Source organism: Silene latifolia, chromosome Y (genome assembly GCF_048544455.1).
Source record: "Silene latifolia isolate original U9 population chromosome Y, ASM4854445v1, whole genome shotgun sequence".
In the NCBI taxonomy this organism is placed as follows: Eukaryota; Viridiplantae; Streptophyta; class Magnoliopsida; order Caryophyllales; family Caryophyllaceae; genus Silene; species Silene latifolia.
This window is the reverse complement of record NC_133538.1, coordinates 469,278,610-469,305,212: the sequence shown is the minus strand read 5'-3', so window position 1 is coordinate 469,305,212 and position 26,603 is coordinate 469,278,610. Positions and strand designations below refer to the sequence as shown.

General features: G+C 38.4%; 2 protein-coding genes and 1 long non-coding RNA gene across 3 annotated transcripts; all 3 read left to right on the top strand.

Moving 5' to 3' along the window:
- Positions 1-7,722: 7,722 nt before the first annotated feature.
- Positions 7,723-8,520, top strand: LOC141632958 (uncharacterized). The gene is made up of 2 exons (XM_074445457.1): positions 7,723-7,904; positions 7,977-8,520. Exons 1-2 carry the CDS (start codon positions 7,723-7,725, stop codon positions 8,518-8,520), a joined length of 726 nt encoding a protein of 241 aa, XP_074301558.1.
- Positions 8,521-9,283: 763 nt separating this feature from the next.
- LOC141633504 (uncharacterized protein At5g01610-like) lies at positions 9,284-13,171 on the top strand. The gene is made up of 3 exons (XM_074445965.1): positions 9,284-9,626; positions 12,176-12,230; positions 12,601-13,171. The coding sequence occupies exons 1-3, from the start codon at positions 9,540-9,542 to the stop codon at positions 12,969-12,971; spliced, it is 513 nt and encodes a 170-aa protein (XP_074302066.1). The 5' UTR covers positions 9,284-9,539; the 3' UTR covers positions 12,972-13,171.
- A 6,222-nt stretch (positions 13,172-19,393) lies between these two features.
- On the top strand, positions 19,394-22,038 carry LOC141627209 (uncharacterized). The gene is made up of 3 exons (XR_012536770.1): positions 19,394-19,611; positions 19,711-19,778; positions 21,891-22,038. It is a non-coding gene; the product is annotated as an uncharacterized LOC141627209 (long non-coding RNA).
- Positions 22,039-26,603: the final 4,565 nt, after the last annotated feature.

The following is a 26,603-nucleotide window of genomic DNA, read 5'->3' as shown; positions in this document are numbered from 1 at the left end:
TTATTTCACTACTCCTGTTGTTGTTTCTACCACTTTCTCGATGATAATATTGTTACTTTTACTATTCAGATGAGTGATTACTATCATATAACTATATCCAATGTTACTACAATTCTTTTATTTACTGACGAAATTACTTTTACTACTTAGGCATGCAATTTTAAGAGGATTATATATTTATATAAATTTATTACATATATGCATTAAATCAAATCGAAAGAATTATGCAATTAATACTATATATTAATTCCAGAAAACAAGGGACTTCCATGTAATCAAATCGAAAGAATTATGCAATCAGATATTTTAATAGGCATTGAAGTAGTGAACGTAATAGTATTAACAGGGGATGTAGTGAAAATAATAATATTAACAACGGGAGAGGTGAACGTGTCTCATAATTTGTTGATTAATTTTACCTCTCATCATAATTTCAATATATAAATTGTAAATGTATGTGATAACCAAATTTAGAAAAATCATATTTCATAGAAAATAAAATTTAAATGTTAAATAAATGTAGCCCGGGCATAGCCGGGCACCAAACCTAGTATTATATATTATGGAATCTAACTTGAATTATTTATAACCTACTTATATTATATTTTTGTATGTTAAATAATTAACATCTCTATACATCTAATAAACTATGAAATTTAATAAAATTGCATAGATTTTAAATTTAATATATAATTTTATGATGATAATAATTAATACCATAAGTGTGCATGTTTATACTATATTTTATTTTAAGAAAATTGACCATCTTCTAGTCTTTTATAAATATTTAGGAAAATTATCAAATATCTTCTTTCTTTTAGTCTTCTTGAAATTGACCATCTTAATTAATTATTTTATTTTAAGGAAATTGACCATGTTTTAGTCTCTTACAAATGTTTAGGAAAATTACCAAGCTTATATATAATTTAATTTTAACCAAAACTATATAATATTTGCACTGAGATCCCTTAATCGGGTCCTTCACACGGTGCTAGTGATTTAAAACTATATAGTATAATTAATTTGTATAACTTTCTTTAATTACATTGAAATCCATTAATTTCTGGATTTAATATATAGTATAGATATTCACATTCTAGTCGTATTCTCTCTCTAGTCTAGAGAGAGCTTTTTTCTCTCATTTTCTGAGAGCCCCTAGTTTTCTACGTCTTGAAAAATTAAAAAACAAAACTCATCTCTGCATCTTCCATGAATATCTATTGGGTTTTTGAAGAACCCTAGATTTCTCTGACAGTTTTCTGTCATTTAATCCCAAAAAACGCTCCAAAAAATTCACTAATCATTACTCAACCCTTTCATTAGTGGTTGATTAATATTTTATTTAAACCCTATTTTCATTCTTCGGTCCTATTGGCTTACAGATTCTGTTAAGTCTTAATCAGATGATCTTTTAATCCAAAAATATTTCTTTATTATTACAATCATTGCAAAATAGTTCATTTAATTGGCGTTTGGGGTGCCTTGTGAGGCTTTTACAAGTTAATCCAATCAAATGATGCAGCTTTTTCTGGGATTGGGGGAGATGAATCGTTAACCCTTCCTTCTACATGCATTAGGGTTTTCCATCACACTATATATTCTGCTTCACCATCAAAATTCAAATCATCTTCCTCTTATTTCAAATATACTAATCATCAGACAAATAACTTTCAATCATCAACAAAAAAATCACAAAAATTACCAATGGAGTTTGAAGCTCAGTTTGGGCGGTTTGGAAATGATGGGCGTAATGGAGCTGATGTTCATCAGAACATTTATCATCATCAAAATTATCATCAACCTTATCAGAATGCTGATTTTAACCCTAATAATCCTTTGCATGCAAACCTATGGCGGTTTCCGAGGTCTGGTGAGGTAATTAATGTGGATCCTGCTGAGTTAGGACGATCTAGGGATTTTTGGGGAAATTGCTGCTTAGGGTTCTTGGTTGATTACAGATTATTTGAGGATGATTTAATTAATGACATGATTAGAAAGAAGTGGAGTACTGATGGTAGAATTACAGTGTTTAGGATGGGGGAGATATATGTTTTACACTGTGAGAGTGTATCTGATCTTGAGGGACTTCTGGCTAGGAGTACTGTCACGTTTGATAGGGCTGTTATGGTGCTTGCTAAATGGTATCCTGATACCATACCCAGAACGGTTCGTTTTCCGTTTGCAGAACTTTGGGTTAGGGTTTGTGGGTTGCCATTTGAATGCTTGAATATGCATGTGGCACACGTTGCAGGTAAACTATTGAGTCACCATTATAATGTTGAACCTTTTGAAATACTGCCAAGGAATGATTACCTAAGGTTAAGGGTTTGTCTTAAACTCAATGAGCCATTGATGCCAGGGTTCTTTCTGGCTATGGATGATGGTCATCTTCTGTGGGTGCAATTTAAGTATGAAGAGGTGTTCAAATATTGTATAAGATGTGGTAAGATAAGGCACAAGGGTTCACAGTGTCGGGAAAATATGATGTTTGTGGTGTCGTCTGTGAATAGTATGTTGGATAGATCACTTGAGAGAGGGTTTGTGGTTTTTCAGGCAAATAGTAACCACACGATGTTTAATTTGGATTTGAGGGCGACACCTTCTACTACCAGGTATATCTCTTCACGGCTGCATTTAGGAGATAGGCGCCTGGCTTCTGAAAATCCAGGAAGGCATACAAGAGAAAGGGCGGTAGATGATGATTTGGGGACTACGCCCGGTGGTAGAGTTTTGCCAGGTATGAGTTTTGCAGTCACGGCCCACCCTTTTGCTGGCCCCGTGGTGTTTCAGGTGGGTAGTGGGGCTGTTCATCTGGGGGAGGAGGAGGGGTTTCCTAATCAGGGGGTTCTGTTCCTCATATGGGTCAAACTAATTCACAAGGGCAGACTTAGGATGTGGTCATGGGTGAAGGGGGTGCTGGAGGTGAGGGTGGTTTAAGGACTATGAATGAGGGGGTTGAGGGAACACCTGTTACTGGTTTGAATGGGACTGATGGAGAGGAGGGAGATGGGAGTGGTGGGGTGCAGGGTCAGCAGGGGAGGAGGTTAGGTGCTGGTGGTTGGCTTGTTGAGGAGGGGAGTAATCCAAATCAGGAAATGCACTTTAGTGCGGGGGAAGACTTTGAGGGTCCTGGGGATCAGGTTGCTGGTGTGCCTGTTTCTGGTGTGCCTGTTTTGTTGCAGCAGGTGCAAGCAACTGATCCATATGTTATCTATGCTGGGATTAGTCAACAGAGGAGGACACTGGATCGTGATTTAAGGCTGCAGGAGGCAATTTTGAACCGTGTGGAAAGTGATATTGAATGGGCAAGGGTGCTTGATGATGATCGTGGATATAATCAGACTTTTGATCCACCAACTGAGGGGATACCCATAACATATCATTATCTGGAGGTTGTTTTGGGTGAGAATAATGTACATGTGGGAGGAGAATTGGACCCAATGAATCCTGATGTTGTTGGTAATAGCCCAAATAATGCTATTGTCATAAGTTCTGACAGTGAAGAGGAGATTTTTGGAGGGGAAGAGGAGTCTGACTCTTACCCTAGTAGCTGGATGATACAACCAGGTGATGGGAGAACTCCCTCTAATCAATCCTCTCCCTTTCATCATAGCTCTGCCATTAATCTTTTGACAAGCTCTGAATATATGGAGGATGTGACTGGGGATGAGGTAAATACTGAACTGTGTCTCAATGGTCTCCCTCAATCTGTGGAGGGGGGTGTGGAAGTTGCAGACCAAGGTGAGGCAACAGAGGTGGTTCTCTCAGTTACTCCAGCAGCAATCATCAGGAAGGACAAAGAATTGGAGGCCCAATTGGCTACTGTTAAGCCATTGAAAGAGCTTTGGAAGGACGTGCAAGGTGGTCACCTGTCTGTTTTGGATGCTGGTGAGGGTTCAGTTTTGAAGAAAGTAAAGCTGTTTGATTTCCCGTCTTATGGAACGCCTTCTGCCAAGTTAATTGCTAGGATGGATGATGGTCAGAAGGCGGCCAGTATATCTGATAGTTTTATGGGCTTAGCAGACTGCTATGCTAAGACTGATGTGGAAGGGGACTATAAGGAGGCAATTGTAGCTGCGAGGAAGAGAAAATGTTGTTCAGAGATTAATGATGGACTGGTTCCTGAAGAGGCAGTTGAAACTTTAGGTAGTGCTAAGAAGTATCTGTATCAGTTGGCTAAAAAGAGATGCTTGGGGGAAGAGTTGCAGGTTCTTGAGGCAGTGGGTGTTGGGGGTTTCAGAGTGGCTGTTTCTGATATGGAAATTGAGATTTCGACTGATTCATCGCATGCTAGTAACACTGGTGGTTTTGCGGAGGTTGGATCAAGTCAACCTCCTGGTTCGGTATGAATGGACTCACTTGGAATTGTCGGGGTCTCAATAATGCGCTCGCCCCGACAATTCCCAAATTAAGGGCGCTAATAACTAATAAGTATTATGATTTTGTTTTTTAGTTGAAACTAAATGTAATGTTGGTTGTATTTCTCCTTTGTTTAGGCATTTTGGTTTCCATAATAATGTAGGCATAGATGCCAATGGAAACTCGGGGGGGCTTTGGGTAGGGTGGAGGAAAGAGGCGAAGATGCGCCACATTTTGACTTGTAATAACTTTATCATTTTATTAGTCGAAAAATGTAATGGTCGATTATGGTACTTGGTGCTTTTTTATGGTGCCCCTTCCTTTCATTTGAGACAGCCAGTCTTTGAGGAATTGGAGGACTGCTTGTCTGCACTTATTCATCCATTCCTTATTTTGGGAGATTTTAATCAAGTTGAGTTTGGAAATGATAAACTAAGTTTAAACACAAGACCGATTAGTGGGGCAGTGGAGTTCAACCATTGGAAAATTAATAATCAGTTGGTGGATATTCCATTTAAAGGACCACGATTCACTTGGTGTAATAATCGTAAAGGTTCTAAGCGAGTATATGAAAGGCTTGATAGAGCGCTTGGTTCAAAGGATTGGCTTATGTTGTTTCCAGAAACGGGAATTAAACATTATCCTATACAAATATCGGATCATGCACCGATTGAATTGGATTTGCATCTCACACGAAATAAAGGTAACAAACCTTACAAAATGGATGCTTGGGTCTTAGAGTATGATGAGTGTATTCGTATCATTCAAGATGTTTGGAAGCGATATATTCGGGGATCACCGGCTTTCAAAGTTGCAAGAAAACTTTCTATGGTACGAGATGAAGTACGACACTGGGCTTTAGATAAGTGGCTAGAGTGGCATCAAAAATGGGACAATTTTGATCTAGAACTGGAAAAGGGTATGGATGACGCAATTAATAATGGCGATGATACTTTGTATATAAGGGCAAATGATAATGTTCGCGAATTCGCAAAGGCTGCTGCGGTTTTTTGGCGCCAGAGGGCTAAATTAAAATGGATGATTGAAGGGGATACTTGTACGAAGTACTTCTTCAATTGGGTCTAAGGACGAGCGGGTCGGAATTTTATTCTAGGGGTCAAGAATGGCAATGATAGTTGGATTTATGAGCCGGACCTTGTTGGGGATATGTTCCATGAATCGTTCTATAATTTATTTAATCCGCCAATTGAGGCTGATGATGCCTACAGGGGGAATTTGATAGAGGACGTTTTATCGGGGGTAAGTAAGAAAGTTCATAGTGACGACTGTGATGGGTTAAGCCGGCCCTTTACGGCTCAAGAAGTAAGAACTGCAGTATTCCAAATGGGTGCGCTTAAATCACCGGGGCCGGATGGAATACCTGCAATCTTTTATCAAAAATGTTGGTTTTATATTAAAAAGGATGCCACAACGGCAGTTCTGTCAGTTCTTAATTCGGGGATGGTTCTCAAGGAGCATAATAGGACTTTCATTACCTTAATTCCTAAAAGTGATAACCCGGAAAAGGTGGGTGATTATCGACCGATAAGTTTGTGTAATGTTTTCATGCGTATTGTCTCTAAGTGTATTACAAACAGAATGGCAAAGGTGATGTGTTATTTAGTTGGGGATTTCCAAAATGCCTTTATTCCGGGGAGACAAATATCGGATAACATTCTGTTGGCAAATGAAGCTCTTCATAAAGTCAATTCACATAAGAAAGGAAAGTCTGGTCGGTACGCTTTTAAAGCGGATATGAGTAAAGCTTATGATCGCGTACGTTGGGATTTTTTTGCGGGCTGTGCTTTATAAGTTTGGGGTGCCGGAAAGGTTGATTTTATTAATCATGAATTGTGTGACAACAGTCTCGTATCAGGTCCTTTTCAATGGAGCGCCTTTACGGCTGTTTCAACCGAAATGTGGTTTAAGGCAGGGGGATCCGCTTTCCCCTTATCTTTTCGTATTGTGCATGGAGGTTTTATCATGTAATGTGCTCAAAGCATAAGAGCGTGGCTCCTTGAAAGGGATTACTTTGTGCCGAGGGGAGGAAGCTTTGTCTCACTTGTTCTTCGCCGATGATGCGGTTTTCTTTTTAAATGATAGGAAAAATTCGACGAAAAATCTACGCCTAATTCTGAAGAAATATTGCAAGGTGTCCGACCAAGTAATGAATGAAGATAAATCGGGAATTCTTTTTAGTCCGAGTACTACACTTGCTCAGGCACGTTGTGGAATGCGGAATCTACGAGTAAAAGGAAATAAAGGATTAGGTAAGTATCTTGGTTTACCAACGGACTTGCACGGGTCGAAGAGGGAACTTTTCAAAGGACTTATTGACATTGTTATGAGGCGTATCTCCTCATGGAATGGGATTTTTTTGACTCCAGCGGGAAGGTTAACTTTAATCTCATCTGTCCTATCAAATATCTCTATTTACTTTCTATCGGTATTTAAAATACCGGTAAGTGTGACTAATAAGGTGAATTCCTTATTATCACATTTTTGGTGGGCGGGTGGTAGATCGGGGAGAACAATCCATTGGTGTAGTCAGATATTTCTCAGTTTACCAAAGAGGGAGGGTGGACTTGGAATTCGGAATATTGAGTGTCTTAACCAAGCCTTGCTTGGGAAGCATGCATGGAGGATTGTATCGGGGGATCGGTCCTTTTTTGCACGTGTTTTCCGTCAAAAATTGTTAAGGGGTGGCGGATGGAAGGAACACGGGGTGATGCAAAGTGGTAGCAACTTATCATGGGGTGCTAGAAGTATTCTACATGGTCTAGATTTTGTGAGCAAACATTTTGGATGGAAACCGAGTTTGGATTCTAATTTGAATATATGGAGTAATAAGTGGGTTAATGGAGAGTATCCGGAACCTAAAGAAGGTTTTTTGGACCTGGAACATGTGGCTCTTCGACACTTGATGGTTAAGGATTTACAGTTATATGGTACTCATGATGTGGGGATACGGTGGAATGAGGATTTTATTCGTACTATTTTGGTGGATGGAAGTGCTCAAGCTATTTTAGCAAAACCAATTTGTAGAACCCAAACTAGCGATGAAATCTATTGGTTGCATAATGGTGATGGCCAGTATAGTGTCAAAAGTGGTTATGGAGTTCTATTCCAAGCCTATATGGAAAAAAGAGGATCACCTAAGGATATGGGGAGGCTAAGTATTACGGGACGGAATTTTTGTAAGACTAAACTATGGAAATTGTCGGGTCCACCAACTTGGAAACTTCTTATTTGGAGGATTATTTCTAACTCTCTCTCTCTGTGGGCTTTAATTTCGTGAAGCGAAATATTGAGGTTGATCCGAGTTGTAAGTTTTGTGAGGGAGGGGAAATGGCCATTGAAACTATGGAGCACTTATTTCGGGACTGCCCGGTGTCCCGACGTTTGTGGGCTGGTTCCGAGCTAGGATTACGTACGGATCATGACTCGTTTCTGCGCATTGATACATGGATAATTGATTGGTTAGCATATTTGGAAAAAGACAAGGATAAAGAGGAGCAACAGCTGCGTTTTTTGGCTACAATTTGGTGCATTTGGGGTATTTGTAATTAGATTATTTTTAAAGGATTAGATTTTCATCCGATGATTTTCTTTAACAGTTGGGCGCAAATTGTTAGCACTGGGATCCAAGCTATTGCGGAGCTGAAAAAAGATTCATGCTTGGGTGGGAATAGTCTAATGTTAGAGGGGGCTCGTGTACATTGGGTGCGTAATAGTAACCCAGTGTGTGTTGTGGGCAGGATTGGTGAATGTGGACATGTTCGAGTAATGGTTGATGCCGGCTGGAAGGCATTAAACAGAGCGGGAATTGGATGGATAGCTATGTCTGATAATGGAGAGATTTTTAATAGCACGGAGAGGAAAATAAAAGCAGAATCAGCTTTACAGGCTGAAGGCCTTGGCGTATCTTTGGTGCTTCTATGGGCTCGAGATAGGGGTTTCCGACATTTGGAGGTCTCTTCGGACTGTTTGTCGCTGATTCTACAAATTGCAGGAACGGAACGACCACATCATCTGCTAAAGGCAATTTTGGAGGATATCCAAGATTGTTTTTCATCTTTTCATTGTTTAGCTTTTAGTTACATTCCTAGACGTTTTAATAATGTTGCCCATAGCCTTGCTTGTAAGGCTATGGATAGTTAGGTATAACTGAATTTACTGCTGCCAAAAAAAAAAAAAAAAATATATATATATATAGTATAGATTACCTATCATATGATTAAAGTGGGTGGATATTTGACTATTTTTTTTTTTTTTTTGGATTAGGAAAGAAAATTAGGTTGATCCTCTAGAATAAGACCAATCTATCTCATCCTTTCGAATGAGGAAGGTAAGTTGAAGCCACCGGCTATCAAACCACCTCGAAAGAGTTGGACATGAATGTCCAGTAGAAGCCATGAAGTCAGCAACCTTGTTGGCTTTACGAAAACAATGTTTAATTATCACTTCATCGAAAAAATAAAGGTCTAATTTCACATCCTTGATAATATTAGAAATTTCCCAAGGAATTTTGCAGTAAGGGTGGATATTTGACTTGTTAAGAGCATGTACAATAGAGAGGATTGTGTCTCCTCTTAGCACACTCTCTCCTCTTAGAGGAGGTCCTCTCTATTGTGGAACTAATGTAGAGGATCCTCTTAGTAAGAGGATGAAGAGGATATCCTCTAATTTTAGAGGAAGTTGTGTCTTGGCCCTTGTGCCATTCAACCAATCAATATTGTCATATATTATTATTTTCTTATATTTTTTAAAAAAAATTGAAAATTAGAGTGTAGTGATTAATATAAGAGGAAGAGAAAGCTTTCCTCTCTATTGTGGAAAAATATAAGAAAAATATAGAGGAAGAGGATGAAGATAGTGGAAAATGAGGTGGTTAAAAAGTGAATGAGGTGTCAAGAAAATAGAAGGGGAGAAGAAAATTAAGAGGATCAAAAGCTCCTCTCTATAGTACATGCTCTTATAGACGTATATCTCGCATCTATAATGAGAATTTGTGTTACGTAGGTGCTATCGTACTTTCCTCCCCTTGTCCCCAACTTGATATCCTTTGTTTGAACAGATCAAAACTCAGAAATCCAGCTGAAAAAAAAAGGGTTTCTGAGGGATCATCATAAAGTTTCAATCTTTCTGTAATTTCATTTAGATTAAATTAATCAAAGAAGATGGATCAAATATTTAACAAGGTGGGATCTTATTGGTTAGGCCAAAAAGCCAACAAAGAGTTCAATTCTGTTGGTAATGACATTAATGTATGTATCTTTTCTTCTTCTTCTTCTTCTTAATCATGCAATTATGTCATGTTCAATTCTGTTAATTTTATCTGGTTTTTTTTATTGTTTTCTGCCTCATCATCTATTTAATAACACTGGAATATCTAATTTTTTGGTCATAATTGTATTATAGAATTATTTCACAACTTTATGATAAGCTGATTGTTGAATCTGGTAATAAATAAATGCCCGGATCATGGAATTCAATTGTTTGATACTATCCTGGCTTGTATTCAGGATTTGAGGCTGTCATTTGCTTAAAGGGCGACATCTTTTGTTAATTTTTTTGTTCAAATGAGCGCGCACTATGTCGCGGGTGAGAATCGAACCCCCAACCTCACGGTTGGAGTAAAACAGTTTTTACCACTTGAGCTAACTCTTGTTCTTTTTTGTTAATCGTTTTATGCTATAATGACTCGGTCATCACAAATTATGGAATAAGACCCGTTTTACATAATGAAATCGTCCATCCCGTTTATTTGTTAAACACTCATTTAAACAATCAATATGTGTTTTTTTGTTTTTCACTGTACAAAGGTCTTATATATTAGTCCCTCATTTATTAATGAGAAATATTTAGTGAGCCTTTATAGACGAGTCGAGTTTATAAAATTTGATGTCATAGAGTTGCAGGAAATAGTTAACTAATTATTTAGCTCCTCTAGAGTTGTTCTAGTAAACCTGCATTTTTTATAAATTTTTCCTAATAAATAAAATTTGACATTAGTGTTATTGGCGTGCTCCATAGTTAATCAATATCCTAGTTTGATACCTTCTGCTAAGTGCTAAGCATTCATTTTTCTATACCTTTAGGCCTTTGAGCTGTGAACTGTGCCATTCCCTGTAAATTCAAGGGGCGATAAAGGAGTAGCTTCCCATTTTAGCTTTCTTGCCTTTATGACCTCTTGTTCTACCTTGACCAGTTTGCCTGACTAATACCTTTTCAAGTGATATTGACTCTTGAGTTATGTTGTTGCCATAATACTCAAACATTTTGTAGATTACCAATTTGGCTGTGCTATTGAAGGTGTTGATTATTTGATTTAATGGAATAGGATCGAGTTCTTTTCTTCAGTAGAACTAGGAATGGGTTGGATTAGTTAAAAACATACTCCGTATAATTCTCTGCGATGATGACAGTTGGAGGAGAAAGGGTGATTGATAGAAGACATAGCTAGCCTTTTGAATGAAATGTAATTCTGTTTGCCCAAATGTTACCATTGAGGTTAATGTTCAGGGAAAAGTGTTGACATACTGTCAGCCTAAGCAAACTTCCTTCCATGAACTTATCGCCATCTCTGAACTGTGATGGCTTTATGCACTATCTATTCATATTTTGCACAATATCTGAAGATCTTTTCATAGTTGCATTGCTTCTAAAGTAGCAATCCATATAATGAAAAATCTGAGAATTAAGAGGTTGGAGGTTACCTCATAGATGATGATGCCCCAATAAGCCGGATTTTGAGAATTGCAATTCCTAGTCAAAGGTGCTATTACATAAATACAAGGTTTTTTTTTTGTGTGTCGGAATTCTGATTTAAGGACTACGTTACGTAGTGCATAATCGGTATCCAAAACTCCATCTATATGACTTTAACTCATATGGTGGATTCACAAGCGTACTGAGAAAAAATTGTCCTCCTGAATCTAAAAGATTTGTCTTTCTCCATATTGAGCTAATTCGCAAATATTTCAAATTTTAGGTTCAGTTGCATTTTTTTGCTCTTGATTAAATGTTAGGGTTGTCATTAGAAAAAAAGTAAATCGTTAGTTGAATTTCGACTAAGAAACTCACTTTGTCACTTTCTTTAGTTCACATGGATTCTTATTCCTCCAGCCTAATAATGTCTTTACCCGGAAGTCTGGTAGTGATTATGCCTTTTTTTTTTCATGGATTAGATCAAACTAAATAGCAAATTTAAAACTTCTGCCTCCTGTATTGCTTGTTGTTACAAACACATAGTACTGGTCATACACGTTCAAATTTCTCTTTTTCGAAGGATCTCCGTAGGACTTTTTAAAGGAGGGCAGTGGGTTAGTATTTGACAACCGGTTTCCTTGCACATGAAGAGCTTATTAGCTTGTGCCTTGTGGTCCTTTTCTTTATCGTACATGGTATAAATGTGGGATTAGTAACCGTGTAACATAACAGATTGTGGCCATTGTGGCCAAATTTCAGCAATATTTGTCGAATGCGTTAATTCTTCACTTCTTCTTAAGATCCAGAATTTAGGTCGACTCTCCATTTTGAGTCAGGAATGTATTGATAAAGTCACAGTGGTATTTAGAATTATCAACATACAAGGATGATATTGTTCCGATGGAGTCCGTTTTGGTAAAAACTTACGTTTTGCATACTAAAGCTTATTTTTTCATTGTAAGCTATAGCTGAACCGGTGTCCAAGATTTCTGCAGTAGCGTGTTGTTTAGGTTGTTGCTGTTTCTATTTGCTGGTCTATGTTGTGTATAACTCCAGGCATTTTGTTTTAAGAATATGGCCTGAATTCTATCCTGTTTATTGTTAGTCACTGGGAAGCAGCATTGGAGAGGGCACCAAGTGGATAGTCAATAAACTCAAAGGTTTGAGATGTTTTTGCTCCTTATATATATATATATATATATATATATATATATATATATATATATATATATATATATATATATATATATATATATATATATATATATATATATATATATGTATACTATTTGCTTTCTAGTCTGAACGCTTTGCAATTCGACTTTTTATCTTGGGTTTACGTAGATAAATGCTTCCAGCTCTTTTTTCATATCTATTGGGGCAGAAGATGGATCGTGCGTTGGCATTGGAGTAGACAGTTGGATATATAGCTTGTTATATTTTCGAGATCTTATTATATTTCTATATTATATGTTGGAAAAATCAGTCGTGGCTGTCTTTGTTTTTTTGCTTATAGAGATAAATTTGCAGGTAAGATGCAAGTGCCATTGCCAGATCTTCTAAAGGAGTATGATATTGCAGTAGGTATCTTCCCTCGGGATGCAACCCATTATGAGTTTGATGAGCAAACTAAGAAGCTTACGGTATATGTACCTCAAATTTGCGAAGTGGGTTACAAGGATTCATCTGTCTTGCGGTTTTTCACCACTGTGACTGGGTACCTTGATAAAGGTAAACTAGCTGATATAGAAGGGTTGAAGACAAAGGTAATGATCTGGGTCAAAGTAACTTCCATTACTTCCGATGGGTCAAAGCTCCATTTCGCAGCCGGGGTAAAGAAAACCCGAAGCAGAGAGGCATACGAGGTTCTCCGTGATGGTGTTGGTGTAGATAAGTTTTAATGTCAGCTTAAGTTGTCCGAGCTATGGATGTTTGTCAGTTGTAATGTGATTTGTGAGATCTGAATTCTAACCAAATCCTCAAATGGATGCGAGTTCTTGTGAGACAGACTTGGCCAACGCCAATGTGATCATGCTAGTTCATTCATGTGTGCTACGTTTGTATTTAATACCAATGAGTTTAAGTCATATATTCTCCGCAATTGTTCTAAAGTATGGTCGCAGTATAAGGATCCCAGAGCTTTCAAAGTAATATAGTCTCGGAAGATGCAATTTTAGACGTATAAAAGAAAGATGCCTATGCGCTAGCCAACTCTAACTGCTCCATCATCCCTTTTACGGAGTATAATGTTCTACTGGAAGTTCATCTTGGTGATTACGAACGCGTACTAAAATTTGTCCGACAGACCAAAAATAATGTGCACCAGCCGGGAATCGAACACGGGTCTGTACCGTGGCAGGGTACTATTCTACCAGTAGACCACTGGTGCTTGATGATTACAAGCTAGGTTAGCTTATCTTATTACCACACATTATTTCACATTTTAAATTTCTATTAATCAATAATTTCTAAAAAGATAAAATAAATGCTCAAAACTAAGTTAATTAGCAAAATGAAACTGTGTTGAATTTGGGTGTATGTTGGATCAAATTTTAGCTTATCCCGTTTTGCACAGATTACCGCGTCCATATTGAAATTTTGGTTCGCATAAAACTAACACTGGTGAAACTATTAAGCCACTTTACAATTTAACTCAACATCATTATCACTATGTAAGTCAACTTCTTAAAATAAATAAAAGAAAAACTTTAGCATGGTCCAACTTTTCCTTTAACCTAAAATCTATGAAAATTTCAAATTATATCCTATGAAAAACAGAAAAACACTTCGAGCATTCTAATGGTTGCTTTTAGTAACTTACTCGCAATATTTATAAAATTACAAGCAAATAGCTTACCATTGAAGAGGGAATGAATGAGAGTTGTACGAAAGCATTGTAGAAGCTTTGTAGCAGGAGGTGTTTTCCATTAGAGGGTTTGTAACCGAAAAGCAAAGTAGCTTAAAACCGACTTGACAAATCTAGCTATAATGTGTTGGAACTGTCCATTGAAGATGCTCTTACACTTGAGCCCTTCGTTATAAATTGTTTTTAAGTGTTCACCACTGACCATAACAGCATAACCCCATTTTGATTATATCTTTCTTCCAGAGCATTATTTTTTATAATAAAACTAGTTTTATGCCCCGTGAAATTCACGGGCTCGTTCAAGAAAACTGTTTTAATTATCCTACATACATTGTGTAATAGGACACTAGATTAAAACTTTTAAAAAATAAAGTTTTTTTTTCTTCTCATTTTTCAATAATCGAGCAAAACATGAATTCCATAAATCGCATTGTAAATATCACTAACATTGTGAGGGTGATCTAGTAAATATAAAATAAGGGTTTTTTTTTGTCAAACACAACCTTTAAAAAAAAATTTCTTCCAAACACCACCTTTAAAAAAAAGTTTGTAAAACACAACCTTTAATAAATTTCTTATTGTCAAACACGACTTTTTGGCTAAAGGACTTAACATTTTGCAATGGGGTAACTTTCAATCGATGTTTGGGATAGCAAACGATGTCGGTTTGAGGTGTTCTTAGACTCTTTGGAAAGGTGGAAATACAAGCTTTCTATGGGTTATCAACACGATGGTCAAAGGTGGTCTTATGTGGAGTCTATTGATGTGTAAAGTAAGGCTGGTTGGAGAGATTAGCGAGTGGTCGGGGATTTTTAATGGGTCTGTTAAAGAGGTTATGATGCTTTGTTTGGTCTGAAATTTGGTATGTAGGTAGCGGGGAGTGTAAGGTAGGTCTTAGTTGTGTTGTTTGTGGTAGTTGTTGGTTACAAGTGGTGGTTCGAGGGGAGTTAAATTGAAGGTAAAAAACATTCAAAAGAATGTCAAAGTAAGATTTTTTTTGTGGGTCAATTCACTCACCTCAAACCACCACTTACAGCAAACAACCACAAAAAAACAACACAACTACGGCCTACCTTACACTCCCCGCTACCTACATACCAAATTTCAGACCAAACAAAGCATCATAACCTCTTTAAAAGACCCACTAAAAATCCCCGACCACCCGCTAATCTCTCCGACCAGCCTTACTTTAGACATCAATAGACCCCACATAAGGCCACCTTTGACCATCGTATTTATGACCCCTGGAAAGCTTGTATTTCCACCTTTCCAACGACTCTAAAATCGCCTCAAACCGACATCGTTTGCTATCTCAAACATCGACTGAAAATTACCCCATTGCAAAATGTTAAGTCGTTCGGGCAAAAAGTCGTGTTTGACAACAAAAAATTTATTAAAGGTTGTGTTTTACAAACCTTTTTTTTAAAGGTGATGTTTGGAAGAATTTTCTTTTTAAAGGTTGTGTTTGACAAAAAAACCCAATAAATAAAGTAGTCTCTTTTATATCCGTCTTAACATTAAAACGGGTAAAGTATCATCCCATATGTGCATATAAGACAAATTTGTTGTTTTTCCCTATGCATTCTACTTTTGTTTTACTTCAATTACTTGACCCGTTTTAAGTTTAAGACGGATATATCAGTCTTAAATGAGAATTTGTGATATAAAATATACTCTATATAAAAGAAAAGTAGAAGGTAGTGTTGGTGGTGGTCGAAAGAAGAAAATATATAAGACAGACATTAGATGACAACCATATCATGGCGCGGATGAAAATGAATAATAACACCTGATAAGAGACTAGTTTTGTCATCTCACCGTGTTCTATTTAAAATCATAGGTGCTCAATTTTATTATTCATCATATTAATTTTCTTAGAGTTCATTAAAGATAGAATCATAAATTCACAATTTTAAGAATTAAAATCAAAATACAGAACATTTTTGCTCAAATTAAAACTATGCTCAACGGCACACATAATGAGTCTAGGGTTCCTAGGTCCGTCTATTCTTCTTAGGGTTTCTGTCTAAAATTCTTGGTTTTTCCTCCTTTTCGAGGCTCATCTTACGGTTTCGATCGTAAGATTGGCTATGTCTTTGTTTGTTTTTTTTTTCTTTGGGTGCTTTGTTTTCTTGTGCAGGGTCAGATGTCAAACGTAGCAAGGGGCCAAAAACGGAATGGGAAGGATGTTGTGACGGTTGAGGAGGGAAGTGAAGCCCTTGAGATTGAATGGGAGGAAAATGCGGAGAGTACTAGTGTTAAGAATAAGCCGATGTTAGTTGCGAAATTATGGGCGTCGAGGGCTATAAATGTGAAGGCTGCGATAGAGTCTATGGTGCGGCTATGGAATTCATCACAATCCATTGCTCGGAATGTCGTGGATGCGAAGGATAAGACTTTTATATTTCGATTCGATCTGGAGCGCGACAAAGCTAGGGTTTTGGAAGGACAGCCGTGGCACTTTGATAATTTCCTTTGGTGTTTCAATGAACCGAATCAAGTTGGTAAGCTTACTGATGTTCCTCTTTTTCATGTCCCAATTTGGGCTAGGGTTTATGATTTACCATTATCGGGACGTACACGTCGATCAAATGCCATGCGTATTGGGAGTTGTTTGGAGACCTTTATTGACGTTGAAATGGGACCAAATGTGAACTGGATAGGGCCATTCGAATCAGGTTCCTTCATGATGTTCGAAGACCGCTTAAATCCTTTGTTCCTATCAAAATGAAAAATGGCAATAAAGTGAAATTTAATGTGAAATACGAAAGAATACCACTGTTCTGCTATGACTGTGGAACGATTGGTCATGGCGAGAAAGATTGCGAGGATGGACCATACGAGGAAGACTACTTAATGTTCGGGGAGTGGCTGAGGGCATCTCCTTGGAAGGTGGTGAAGACAGCGAATGAGGGGCCTGGGAGAGCTGCTCGTGATTTGAGGGGCAAATTTGATGAGGAAAGTGGCTTTGATCAGGAGAGGGACATTTCTACAATGATAGCCAAACTTCAATCTATTGCTATTGATTTACGATGTAAAAAAGGGCAGCCAAAGCGGGATACGGATGAAGAGGTGGGGGACAGGGATAAGGGTGGACAACAGACGGTATTATCTAATAATGTTAGGGCAGAGGAGGAGGAAGATGGGGAGAGAGGGGGCCGAGACACTGTCGTAGGGAGACCATTAGTTGCGGATGGGGTGCAGCAGTGGGGACATACAATGTTGGGAGGGGCAGAACAAACTAGTTTGGAATCTGGGTATGGAGCAGGGAAGGGGAGTACGGATATGGATGGGGGAACTGATCAGGGAAGGTTGAAAGCAAAGAAGGGCAGCTGGAGTGGGGGGAAGGGTGATGGAAGTGAGGGAATGGCTGGTGACAACAGGGGGAGAGGGTGGACACGGGTGCCTAGGGAGAAAGGGGGGGAGGGGATAAAGAGGCGAGAAGGGGAATGCTTTGATAAGGTGGGAAAAGAAGCAGAGAGTGCTCGGTTCTGGATGAAGGGCAAAAGCGTGTGAAGATAAATTGTGATGGGGGCGTCGTTATACTTGAGGCGGAGGTTGATGGTGACCAACCCCGCCGGGCCCAATGAATATCTTAAGTATTAACTGTCGGGGCTTGGGCAACCCCGACACGGTGCGTGCTCTCCGGTCCCTTATACGGAGAGAAGCCCCGACCATGCTTTTTCTATGTGAAACTAAATTGTGTGGTCGTGATATGAGGAGAGTGAGGGAGGGTATGGAGGGATATTATGGGATGGAAGTAGATAGTGCGGGAAGGTCCGGAGGGTTGGCGTTTATGTGGAAAAAGGAAATTAATTGTGTTTTTATGTCCTCATCGATGCATCATATGGGTTTTACTATACGAAGTGAGGAATGGGAATGGAGGGTCACTGGGTTTTATGGGTGGGCTGCGGTTGCGGAACGATACCTGTCGTGGGATCTGCTACGTCTTCTTAGTCAGCAGACCTCGCTACCTTGGCTTTGTATTGGAGATTTTAATGAAATTCTCTTTTCTACCGAGATGAAGGGTGGGAGCCGACCGCAATGGCAGATGAACAATTTTCAGCAGGCTGTTGATGAGTGTGGGCTGCGTGACGTATCGTGGGAAGGGTACAAGTACTCGTTTGATAATGGGTAATGTGGAGAAGCGAATAGGCAATGTATGTTGGATAGAGCGATGAGCACTTGTTCGTGGTTGGATTTATTTCCTTATGCAAAGCTAATATATATGGAAAGGGAGTGGTCAGACCATGCTCCGATTAAATTGGTGCTTAACAGAAGGGAGGTAGACATAGATAGGACGAGACCCTTTCGTTTTGAGCAGGTGTGGGTGGGGGAGGAGGGATGTGCGGAGGCTGTTGAACGTGGGATTGCTCGGGGTTTTGGCGACTTGGGGACGATTTTGAAGGAGTGTACTGCTGAGTTACAGGCATGAAAGAAATTTAATATCCGGAAAATTGGGTGAGCTATTCAAAGGAAACGTAATCAAATAGCAAAGCTTAATGCGAGGGATAGGTCCGATTTTACCGTGCGAAAGAGGAAGAAGTTGGTAGCGGAGATAGCAGGTCTAGAGCGACAAGAGGAACAATATTGGCGTCAACGATCCCGAGCCCTATGGTTAAAAGATGGAGACCGCAATACTAAGTTCTTTCACACGCGTGCGGGGGAAAGAAAAAGAAAAAATCATATTCAGAAATTGATCGATGATAACGGGGTGGTGAGGGAGGGGAATGAGGCAGTGGCAGCTGTGGCTGTGGATTATTTTAAAAGCTTATTTACCACCTCGCATCCCCTGGAATTCGATGAGGTGCTGATGGGGCTGGAGGGGAGGGTTTCGAATTTGATGAATGAGGGGTTGAGACGAGACTTTGATGAGGAGGAAGTTACGGAAGCACTGAACCAAATGAACCCGCTTAAAGCGCCCGGACCCGATGGGATGAATGGTCTTTTCTACCAGACATATTGGAATTGTTGGAATATGTGTCCTCCGAAAATAATGCGATCATAACTGTTGATCATGATGATCACATGTTTAAGTCTCATTCTAAAGAATACAATTGGGAAGTAATATTTTACTGTCAACTGGTCCACACATATCGGTAATGATTGGCTGACTAGAGTTTGACATTACTATCGTGCGACGGTTGTAACACCCGCGAATTTCGCATTTTTGACATTTAAAATTTATTTAACCGTTCAATTACCTTATTTTATATTTTTAAATTATTTAATTTTATTAATTCACTCTAAGCAAGATTTTAATGAAAAGAATATTTTAAAGTTTAATTTGTATAAAATACGTATTTTTGGTCGGATAATAATAATGACCATGATAATGATAATAATAATGCCCGTCTTAATTTCCGTCTAACATAAGACCGTCACATTTCTCTTGATAAGACTAGAACTAATCTGAACCAATCCGATCCCGACAACACGTACACACACTCAACAAATATCTTATTCTATGACTCACTCTCTCACCCTCACTCACAATTCCCAACCACCCAATCCCCTTTCTTTTTCGAAAACAAAATCAGCAAAGCAACAACAACCAGTAGACCTCAAGACGCCATTTTTGTAGAGCTTCAATCCCAGATTTCGGCTCCATTTCTTCACCATTCCCCTTAATTTTTGTACCATTCTTCTCCTTATTTCCTCCTTCATCTTCCAAGGTAAGAAAGACTCGTTTTTGTGTTGGTTTCGAATCTCGCTGTCTTATAAAAGTTTCGATTTTTGCCTCAATTTCTTCGTTTTCTCGCTCCTTGTTGAAGGTTTCGAAGACCCGGTGGAAGACTCAAGCTTTGGAGACCGTTTATTCGAAGAATAAGGAGCGTTTAAGGTAACGATGATAGGTTACTCGACAAAATGTCGATATTTCACCCTTCCTACTCGTTTTTCACCTTTGTGTGTGTAAAGTTTAGTCCTTTCTGTTTTCCTCTTACCTGTGGTTAAGTTCGTGGTGTTAGTAGTGATTTCGCGCGGCTGTTTGGGAAGCTTGAATTCGTTTCAAGCTGGAATCGAGTATGGGAAAGGGTTGTCGGGTTCACTGCGCGTCCCGTGTTTATGTGCTATCACTATTTCTGTTTTATTCCCTTCCTTAGCCTTCTTAGAAGAGATTTGCGTGGGCTGTCAGTACCCTGAGCTTGTTGAGTCCCGTCTCGAAATTAAGCGGGAAATGGACTGTTTACTCCTCTGTTTTGGGACGGACCTGAGAACGGATGTATACTACATCTTTGTACTATTTTTGTGTTGCTTTTACATGTCCAAAATCATCTGCTAGTACTTATTTCATTGGGAAAGCTTAGTCTGGTTTGCACTCGTAAATATCGTGTCTAATTGTCATGGTGTAGTATGTGTTGGCGGGTCTGGTAGCCTGCTTTGTGACTCTGTTTTGGGCAGGGATTGGTATGGTGCGACACGGTTGTCGGGCTGCAATAAAGGCTGTTCGTGACCTATTTTTGTGCTGCACTTGGCTGCCTTGTCTAGGCGGTAGTAGGTACTGTTTATGGGGTGTTGCGGTTGGTTGTTTGGTGACGGGTATGGGCTGTCCATTGGCTCTTTTGAGGCGTGGGTTAAGTGTTTTGGCGCAAGTTTGGATACTTGATATATTTGAATTTCCGTCTCGTGTTTTTATAACGCGATTCATTAAATATCATTCTTTTACTTGCTTATTTTGTGGGATTCATTTGTTTTGTTGGTTGGGCTCAATTGATTTAATTTGTTGGGCTTTATGTGAGTAAATAGTTGGGCTTTATGTGAGTAAATATTTGGATTTTACATGAGTAATATGTTGGGTCTAACATGTCTTGTTTGTTGGGCTTAATGTTATTTAATTGTTGGACTCCCCTTTAATTTGTTTATTGGGCTCATAAATGAGTCCCTTGGACACGGTCACATTTTATCCCGTAAATTTCACATAACGTAAATTATGCATTATCACTCATTATATTTTATTTAACCGGCATGTTAAACTATAAAATGGAACATTCATTAATATAATACGAGTATGAGATATTCATTATAAGTACTTGTAAGAGTCACATTCTTGATTATGTCTTGTATTGTTCTGTTGTGAGAGTCTTGGTCCTATCGGATACTAGGGGTGAGCTATAAGCCCTCTAGTTGCGATATGATCGTCGGGATTGATGTTCCCATCCGTACTCATGGTGAGATGCAAGCCATGAGTATGAATGTGACATTAATGGTCCCGTGTCATATGATGTTTGCATGATCATTTTTACTCTTATTGTGACTCAAGTGTGACGTTTTACATTGCGTGACTACTTGACATTCCTTGTTTACCCCTTTCGGACCTTTGGTTACGAGTGTGTGCCATGTTTCCGGATTGGGTTATCTTTCCTCTTTCGGACCTTTGGTTACGAGTGTGTGCCATGTTTCCGAATTAGGATATCCTTCCGCCTTTCTTCGGACCTTTGGTTACGAGTGTGTGCCATGTTTCCGATTAGAGGTTACTCGACCTTTGGTTACGAGTGTGAGCCATGTTTTGAGTCTTGGATACGATTGGTATATCGTTTGTCGAATCGGGTGACGTCCATCCCGAGAGTCTGGATCCAGGTTTAGACTAGGACAGTATTATGATCGTCGTCCTACCAAGAGGTTGGAGTCTAGATGGTTTGTCTTGTGAGTTCATACTAAGTATATGTCTTACACTTGTTGAGTCGAGTCAATATGAGTTGGTTGACTTGATTGTTCTATGCCCTTGATCGCATGTTTATTCTATCGTATCATGCCTATTTCATTAAGGAAGTATTATGCCTATCTCATTATGATTATCAATTATATCCTCTCTTGTTCTTTGTTGTTCATATATGATGTGTGATTAATATGTTTTTATTAAGTGGTTGTTTACTTGCATTTCGACATATTGTGACTGGGAGAACCTTGAGTTACTGCCCACTGACTGTGGCGTTCATGTTTACATGAATGACAGGTGGTGAAGATGCTTACGTGGGGAAGACGTGTGGGCTAGCGAGAACTAAACCCTTGGACCTTAGTTTGCTAGTTAGAAACCCTTTATTTGTTTATTCGTGGGATATCTTTTCCCCGCTTTCTAGACTTGGGTTGTAATAACCTAAATTTGTCTATTATCGTATTTGTTTCATTTCGTTTTTGGCACCCGCGTGTTAATCTTTAGCTCGTAATAAATTTTTTTAAAAATATCACAAATTCCGCTTTAGTTTATTAGTTATATTTTTCGCTTTATCGCGGGGTGTCACAGTTGGTATCAGAGCCTATGTTGCTCCCGACGCACACACGTGTACCCCAAATTTAAATTGAACTTGACCTTGAATAATGAATGAGATATGGGTAGACTTAAGGACCTAAGGTGGTAGTCTGTAGTGTGTTTGCTCTTTGTTAGGTTTTAACATGTTTGTTGATTGCCATTTTAATAATTGTTGTGCCCTTGGATCAATGACCGTAAGCCTACCAACGTGAAGATCAAGATTTGGTGCCTATTGCCAGAAATGGAAGATTTGTTCAACTTTGAAGAATGCTTCTACTTCCTCGAAGATGTTTCTCAATCTTTGTGTACCTTGCCTTATTCTTTAGTTCTTGATGCTTATTTCCTCTTCTTAACCTTCTTTTCTTTTCCGTGGAAGTTATTCTTGTACCCTCCTACCTTGTTCTTTGTTCTTTGCTAATTCTCCTTAACGCCCTTTTATAGTACTCTTTCTTGAGGGATGTTGACCTTGGTTGGGGATTTTGACTTTTGAGGAGATTGCTTGTGGTTGACCCTTAATCCTGGTTTTGAGAGGATTTGATGTTGGAAAGACTTAGGTAATGTGATGAGACATACTTGGGATTCTTATACCTAGTTCCTTGATAAAGTGATTGCGGTTGTTTAGTGGGATTATTTGTGTTGTCAAGTTTGAATTGCATTTGTTACTAAGGTTATAGAGCTTGGCTTTGTTGTTTATGTCTGGGACTTGAAAGGCTTGGGAAATATAGTGAGACGTGTCATGGGATACTAGTGCTTAGTACTTAACTTAAAATGGATGAAATTGGATGGTGGATTTGAGGATGTAGGATTGACTAACTAAGTCGAGTTCGTGATTGGCTTTCGTAGTCGCTTTGGATATGAGGACCTTGTGGAATATTTGAGGAACCTTTTCTGAGAATTTAGAACTTGAGATTAGGACCCTTGATTGAGGATTTTACCATTTTGGGAAACTTATAGATGACACCAGTTGGATATGAGTATAGCTTTGCTGGAAACCTTGACCTTGATCTTGTGGAAGTTGTTTGTGGATGTTGGAGGATTTGGAGTGATGAGATCACACTTATAGTGGAGTACCTTGTTTCAGGGAGTAGATTAGGATGAAGTAACATGAGTGTTTTGAGGAAATCCTTGGGAGTGCTATGTTTATAAGTTTTGTTGTTAGGAAGATTTGAACAGATTCGGATGATGTTGTTGTTGAGATATGAGTACCTGGCGTTTCCTTCTTGTCTAATTCCCTTTCTTCTTTGGCCATAAGCGTTATTGTTCATACCTCTTTTCCTCGCTTCGTCTTGCTCCCTCCTAAAATTTGATGCTAGTGACCTATGAAAACTCTACCCTTGACATTCTTATTGTTTTGAGTTCAATTCTTACCCTATGAAGTTCATCATAGCTCTTTTTGTCGGTTAAGTTAGGACTCTGTTAGCGTACCTGGTATTTATGCTGTCTAAATTGCTTTTCATTTCATACAATTTCTAAACATTTCAAGCTACCATTTTTGTTTCGTTGTCAAAAGTTTATGTTACTTTTACAAAACCCTACGTAATTTAAAGGTTTGAAAATAAAAACTTGGTTTAATTCCCTACTTGCTCTTTAAATATAAACTTATCTATCATGATTTTGATTACTAAACCCGAGATTTCTTAGAATTTTATCAAATTTCTGTTAACTTTGATCTAATTATGACTTCTTTGTCAAAGTTTAAGATTTCATTTTCAGAAATTCGACCCCCTTTTGAGTTTAAAAGTGAAACTTCTATTTCCATTTTTGGCTCTTACAAGAGAAATTTGAGTAAATTACCTTTCTCTTTTGATTTTAACGTTGATCGGATGATAGAACTCGTTATTGGAGACGTTTGATAACTTGTTCTACGCTTGTCGGCGAATGATTTTGTTTTAAATTTGTCTTTGACTTGGAGAGTAAGTGTTCTTGTGTGCATGATAAGAGCAATTTCGTTCCATGAATGAGACTTACAATTTTGAAAACTCATTATTAATGTTTATGAAAGTATTTTGATTTTCGATTTATACAAATGATTTGCCTTTTGACCTTATCATTGATTTGGAATGTGATGTTCTTGAATACGTAACGAGAACACTTTCGTTCCTTTGATGAGAATCTGGTTCTGTCGAAAAAATTTATTTGAAATTTTTGAAAGAATTTTAATTCTTACTATTTGTAACCTTTTTAAATGCTTTGGTTACCGATTCCAAAATTCCAGTTTTGTTTTATGTAACCTTTCATTTCTACTTTCAAGTTTCGAGGACGAAACTTTTTAAAAGGTGGGGTGATTGTAACACCCGCGAATTTCGCATTTTTGACATTTAAAATTTTTTTAACCGTTCAATTACCTTATTTTATATTTTTAAATTATTTAATTTTATTAATTCACTCTAAGCAAGATTTTAATGAAAAGAATATTTTAAAGTTTAATTTGTATAAAATACGTATTTTTGGTCGGATAATAATAATGACCATGATAATGATAATAATAATGCCCGTCTTAATTTTCGTCTAACATAAGACCGTCACATTTCTCTTGATAAGACTAGAACTAATCTGAACCAATCCGATCCCGACAACACGTACACACACTCAACAAATATCGTATTCTATGACTCACTCTCTCACCCTCACTCACAATTCCCAACCACCCAATCCCCTTTCTTTTTCGAAAACAAAATCAGCAAAGCAACAACAACCAGCAGACCTCAAGACGCCATTTTTGTAGAGCTTCAATCCCAGATTTCGGCTCCATTTCTTCACCATTCCCCTTAATTTTTGTACCATTCTTCTCCTTATTTCCTCCTTCATCTTCCAAGGTAAGAAAGACTCGTTTTTGTGTTGGTTTCGAATCTCGCCGTCTTATAAAAGTTTCAATTTTTGCCTTAATTTCTTCGTTTTCTCGCTCCTTGTTGAAGGTTTCGAAGACCCGGTGGAAGACTCAAGCTTTGGAGACCGTTTATTCGAAGAATAAGGAGCGTTTAAGGTAACGGTGATAGGTTACTCGACAAAATGTCGATATTTCACCCTTCCTACTCGTTTTTCACCTTTGTGTGTGTAAAGTTTAGTCCTTTCTGTTTTCCTCTTACCTGTGGTTAAGTTCGTGGTGTTAGTAGTGATTTCGCGCGGCTGTTTGGGAAGCTTGAATTCGTTTCAAGCTGGAATCGAGTATGGGAAAGAGTTGTCGGGTTCACTGCGCGTCCCGTGTTTATGTGCTATCACTATTTTTGTTTTATTCCCTTCCTTAGCCTTCTTAGAAGAGATTTGCGTGGGCTGTCAGTACCCTGAGCTTGTTGAGTCCCGTCTCGAAATTAAGCGGGAAATGGACTGTTTACTCCTCTGTTTTGGGACGGACCTGAGAACGGATGTATACTAAATCTTTGTACTATTTTTGTGTTGCTTTTACATGTCCAAAATCATCTGCTAGTACTCATTTCATTGGGAAAGCTTAGTCTGGTTTGCACTCGTAAATATCGTGTCTAATTGTCACGGTGTTGTATGTGTTGGCGGGTCTGGTAGCCTGCTTTGTGACTCTGTTTTGGGCAGGGATTGGTAGTGGTGCGACACGGTTGTCGGGCTGCAATAAAGGCTGTTCGTGACCTGTTTTTGTGCTGCACTTGGCTGCCTTGTCTAGGCGGTAGTAGGTACTGTTTATGGGGTGTTGCGGTTGGTTGTTTGGTGACGGGTATGGGCTGTCCATTGGCTCTTTTGAGGCGTGGGTTAAGTGTTTGGCGCAAGTTTGGATACTTGATATATTTGAATTTCCGTCTCGTTTTTTTATAACGCGATTCATTAAATATCATTCTTTTACTTGCTTATTTTGTGGGATTCATTTGTTTTGTTGGTTGGGCTCAATTGATTTAATTTGTTGGGCTTTATGTGAGTAAATAGTTGGGCTTTATGTGAGTAAATATTTGGATTTTACATGAGTAATATGTTGGGTCTAACATGTCTTGTTTGTTGGGCTTAATGTTATTTAATTGTTGGACTCCCCTTTAATTTGTTTATTGGGCTCATAAATGAGTCCCTTGGACACGATCACATTTTATCCCGTAAATTTCACATAACGTAAATTATGCATTATCACTCATTATATTTTATTTAACCGGCATGTTAAACTATAAAATGGAACATTCATTAATATAATACGAGTACGAGATATTCATTATAAGTACTTGTAAGAGTCACATTCTTGATAATGTCTTGTATTGTTCTGTTGTGAGAGTCTTGGTCCTATCGGATACTAGGGGTGAGCTATAAGCCCTCTAGTTGCGATATGATCGTCGGGATTGATGTTCCCATCCGTACTCATGGTGAGATGCAAGCCATGAGTATGAATGTGACATTAATGGTCCCGTGTCATATGATGTTTGCATGATCATTCTTACTCTTATTGTGACTCAAGTGTGACGTTTTACATTG